The sequence below is a fragment of the Onychostoma macrolepis genome, chromosome 22 (assembly GCF_012432095.1).
Source record: "Onychostoma macrolepis isolate SWU-2019 chromosome 22, ASM1243209v1, whole genome shotgun sequence".
Taxonomy (NCBI): domain Eukaryota; kingdom Metazoa; phylum Chordata; class Actinopteri; order Cypriniformes; family Cyprinidae; genus Onychostoma; species Onychostoma macrolepis.
The window spans coordinates 5214977-5218413 of record NC_081176.1 but is presented as its reverse complement, the minus strand read 5'-3'; the positions used below and the strand labels follow the sequence as shown (position 1 = coordinate 5218413).

General features: G+C 37.0%; 1 protein-coding gene across 1 annotated transcript; it reads left to right on the top strand.

Moving 5' to 3' along the window:
* The first annotated feature begins 347 nt into the window (after window positions 1-347).
* LOC131531402 (uncharacterized) lies at window positions 348-3437 on the top strand. The gene is made up of 2 exons (XM_058762139.1): window positions 348-823; window positions 2075-3437. The coding sequence occupies exons 1-2, from the start codon at window positions 541-543 to the stop codon at window positions 2401-2403; spliced, it is 612 nt and encodes a 203-aa protein (XP_058618122.1). The 5' UTR covers window positions 348-540; the 3' UTR covers window positions 2404-3437.

The window sequence follows — 3437 nt, the reverse complement described above, 5'->3', positions numbered from 1 at the left end:
ACGTCTGACTTCTGTAATTGCCAACAAGGGTTTTGCCACCAAGTACTAAGTCATGTTTTGCAAAGGGGTCAAATATTATTTGAATAATTAAAATGCAAATCAATTTAAAACTTTTATGAAATGTGTTTTTCTGGATTTCTTTTGTTGTTATTCTGTCTCTCAGTGTTCAAATAAACCTACCATTAAAATTATAGACTGATCATTTCATTGTCAGTGGTACAAAATCAGCAAGGGACCAAACATTTTTTTTTCCCCACTGTATGAAGATGAAGATGAAGATGAGAGATAACAGGCAGTCTTTAATCATCAAACATATCCACAATCATAGTAAAGTCGAGACCCAACAATAATGAACAGAAACAATAAAACTTAAATACAGATGAGGTGATTATTGACAAAACAACTGAGCAAAATGACAAATCAAACAAAACTGAGTGCAACTGTTATACTTTTTACAGCTCTACTCCAAAAAGGGCTTGTCATGAGCTGTTCATTTCTTTTTCAGATGCATTTGGTGTTGATCCAGATGGTGTGTCAGTGATGGAGGGAGATTCAGTCGTTCTACACACTGATGTTAAAATGAATGAACAAGACAGAATTAGATGGTATTTTAATAGCATTCGCATAGCAGAAATCATTTATAACCACAGTAAGATCTGTCCAGATGAACTGTGTAAAAAGAGATTCAGAGACAGACTGAAACTGGACAGTCACACAGGTGATCTCACCATCATGAACATCAGAACAACAGACTCTGGAGTTTATAAACTACTGATGAACAGCCGCAACAGTGACAGGATTTTCAATGTTGCTGTCAGTGGTGGTGAGTCATATATGTTTTATACTTAACTTATATATTGTGTTTATTATTGAAGTGACATTCAGACTGACAAATCCGTGACATTTTCCAAACACACTCAAAACGGTTGACCAATCACAACACATGGTCTTGCCGGCCAATCAGAGCACATTGTGCTTTTCAAAAGGTGGGGCTTCATAGAGACATAACGGAGTGTGCAACAATGCCAAATATGTGGGAGAAAAAAAAAAAACAAACTTGAAACTTTAATCAAGACTTTGAAAAAGAGCATAATAGGTCCTTCATAAAATAATCTTTATCGACAAGGTTTACTACACATGCAAAAAAAAAAAAAAAAGAAAATATTCCGAACTAATTAATTGCTTATTTATGCATCAGTAAATCAAAACAGTGACGTTGCACTATGTCATTGCAATGGAATGATAATTTAGCATCTCAAACAGCACAAGTATTTGATTAAGGTGTGCCTTGTTGCTTTCTTACTTCAGTAGCCTGCCAAAACAGATAGCATGGTTTTTAGCTCTTAGATGCAGACTTTGTAGTTTATAATGAGAGCATTTGTGAGTCAGTGAATGTACAATGAACAAAACTCTTATGCGTAGTTTAAAAGCATCTGATTTGCAGTTTTGTTCAACAGATGTCTGGTTTAAGTGCTCAGCACTGCAAAAACTGTTGATGAAATCCTTTAACGCAGGGGTGTCAAACTCAGCTCCTGGAGGGCTGCAGCCCTGCAGAGTTTAGTTCCAACTCTGCTCCAACACACAAACCATGTAATTTTCAAATAAGCCTGAAGGACTTGATTAGCTGGATCAGGTGTGTTTAATTAGGTTTGCATCTAAACTCTGCAGGGCTCCGGTCCTCCAGGAACTGAGTTTGACACCCCTGATTTAACACAATGGAAGTGCATCTAAATAGCCGTAATCATGACTATTAATTCACACTTGTCTCTTTAAACATATGGAGTGTTTACATAAACTGAATGACTGCAAAAATAAACAATTTCAATCACTGATTTGTTAGTTTTAACAGTTTTGGTTCATAAAAATATACATCTGAATTTTTAAACAAAATCATAAATTAGCATTTTTTTCACCTCACACATGAGGTTTTGATGTAGAATGCAAAAACATGGATATATGTTGCTTTTCAGACTTAAAGTCAAGAAAAATTGTGTGTAATGATATTCTTGCCCACAGTGTTTTGTTTGTTTGTTTTTGTCCACAAAAAGATCTTCCAGCAGGTTTGTGGTTTCAGGTGTTTCTGCTGCTGAACGAGATGAAATGAACAGAAAGACAGTGGACAAGAGAGAATCTGTTACTTTAGATATTGGTGTAATAAACCCAGATTGTGTGATAAAATGGTATATTAATGACACTTTCATCGCTGAAATCACTGGAGATCAGAATAAGACCTGTACAGATGAACAGTGTGATGAGAGATTCAGAGACAGACTGAAGCTGGATCATCAGACTGGATCTCTGACCATCACAAACATCACAGACTCTGGACTTTATACACTACAGCTCATCAACAGCAGATTCAGCATCATTAGGAGCTTCAGTGTTACTGTGATGGGTGAGTGAAAACAGTTTTAAATACTTAAAACGTCCAGGTAAATGTTTTCATTGTGGATCATCTCTCATCTTCAAATGCACACCAAAGCAAGAGATAATTGTCACATTGAGTTCTACATTAAAAAAAGTAACATTTTGAAGCCTATTGTTCATAAGAAAAAAAATGCATAATATTACCCAGTTTTGCTGCGAAAGTCACTGTTGCTAAAAAGAAAAAAAAAGGAAAAGAAAAAAACACATGACACCATTTATCAATATCATACAACTTTCTACTGAAATTATTGGTAGAGCTGGTTATCAGTTGATCTCTAGTAATAATGGCTTTCTGTCTTTAGCTTCTCTAGGTTCAGGCCCACATTTATGTGCTGCAAGTGCTTCTGTTATTGGTGGTTTTATTGGCTTTATTGTTGTTCTGCTGGTCATGGCTATAGCAGCTGGTTGTGTGCATATAATAATGGCAAGTATCACATACAAATTATTGTACAAAATGTAAATATAATATGTATTATGCAAAAAAAACAAAAAAAAAACTTTTTTTTATTTTTATTCCAATTGGCCAATTAAGAGTTTGTTATTATTGCTCAAAAAGGAACAGCAGAGGAGTGCAAGCAATATCTGTCTGGAAAAAAAACAGTAGCTGTGTAGCAGGGCTGGACTGGTAATCGGGCATACCGGGCATTTTCCCGGTGGGCCGACGCACTGAAGGGGCCGACAGAATTTTTTTTTTTTGTTTGTTTGCCAAGGACCATCACGAGCAGTCAGTGGGCCATTGGTTTGTCTCCTGAATTGACAGCGTAAACCACCCAATCACAATGCGCTATAGACGGAGCTATGAAGTGTTTTGCTTCGCCTATATAAAGAACGCTTCACCCCAACTTCTTCGTCGTCGGCTTTTCCCACGTTTTCACAGCAGCTTTATCAAGAACAGGCTTGCTCTGCGGTGAGTGATGCGGCGTAAAGAGCCAGCAGGAGGAGGAGAGGAGAGCAGTTGAATCGGTAAAGTGCTTGATAGAGACTCACAACGGAGGCAGGCATCTATCCTG

Excerpts from the sequence above, each read along its gene's own strand:
- LOC131531402 (XM_058762139.1), top strand. The coding sequence starts at position 541 with ATGGAGGGAGATTCAGTCGTTCTACACACTGATGTTAAAATGAATGAA. Across the intron at positions 824-2,074 it reads CAATGTTGCTGTCAGTGGTG|GTGTTTCTGCTGCTGAACGA; the intron begins GTGAGTCATATA and ends TTGTGGTTTCAG.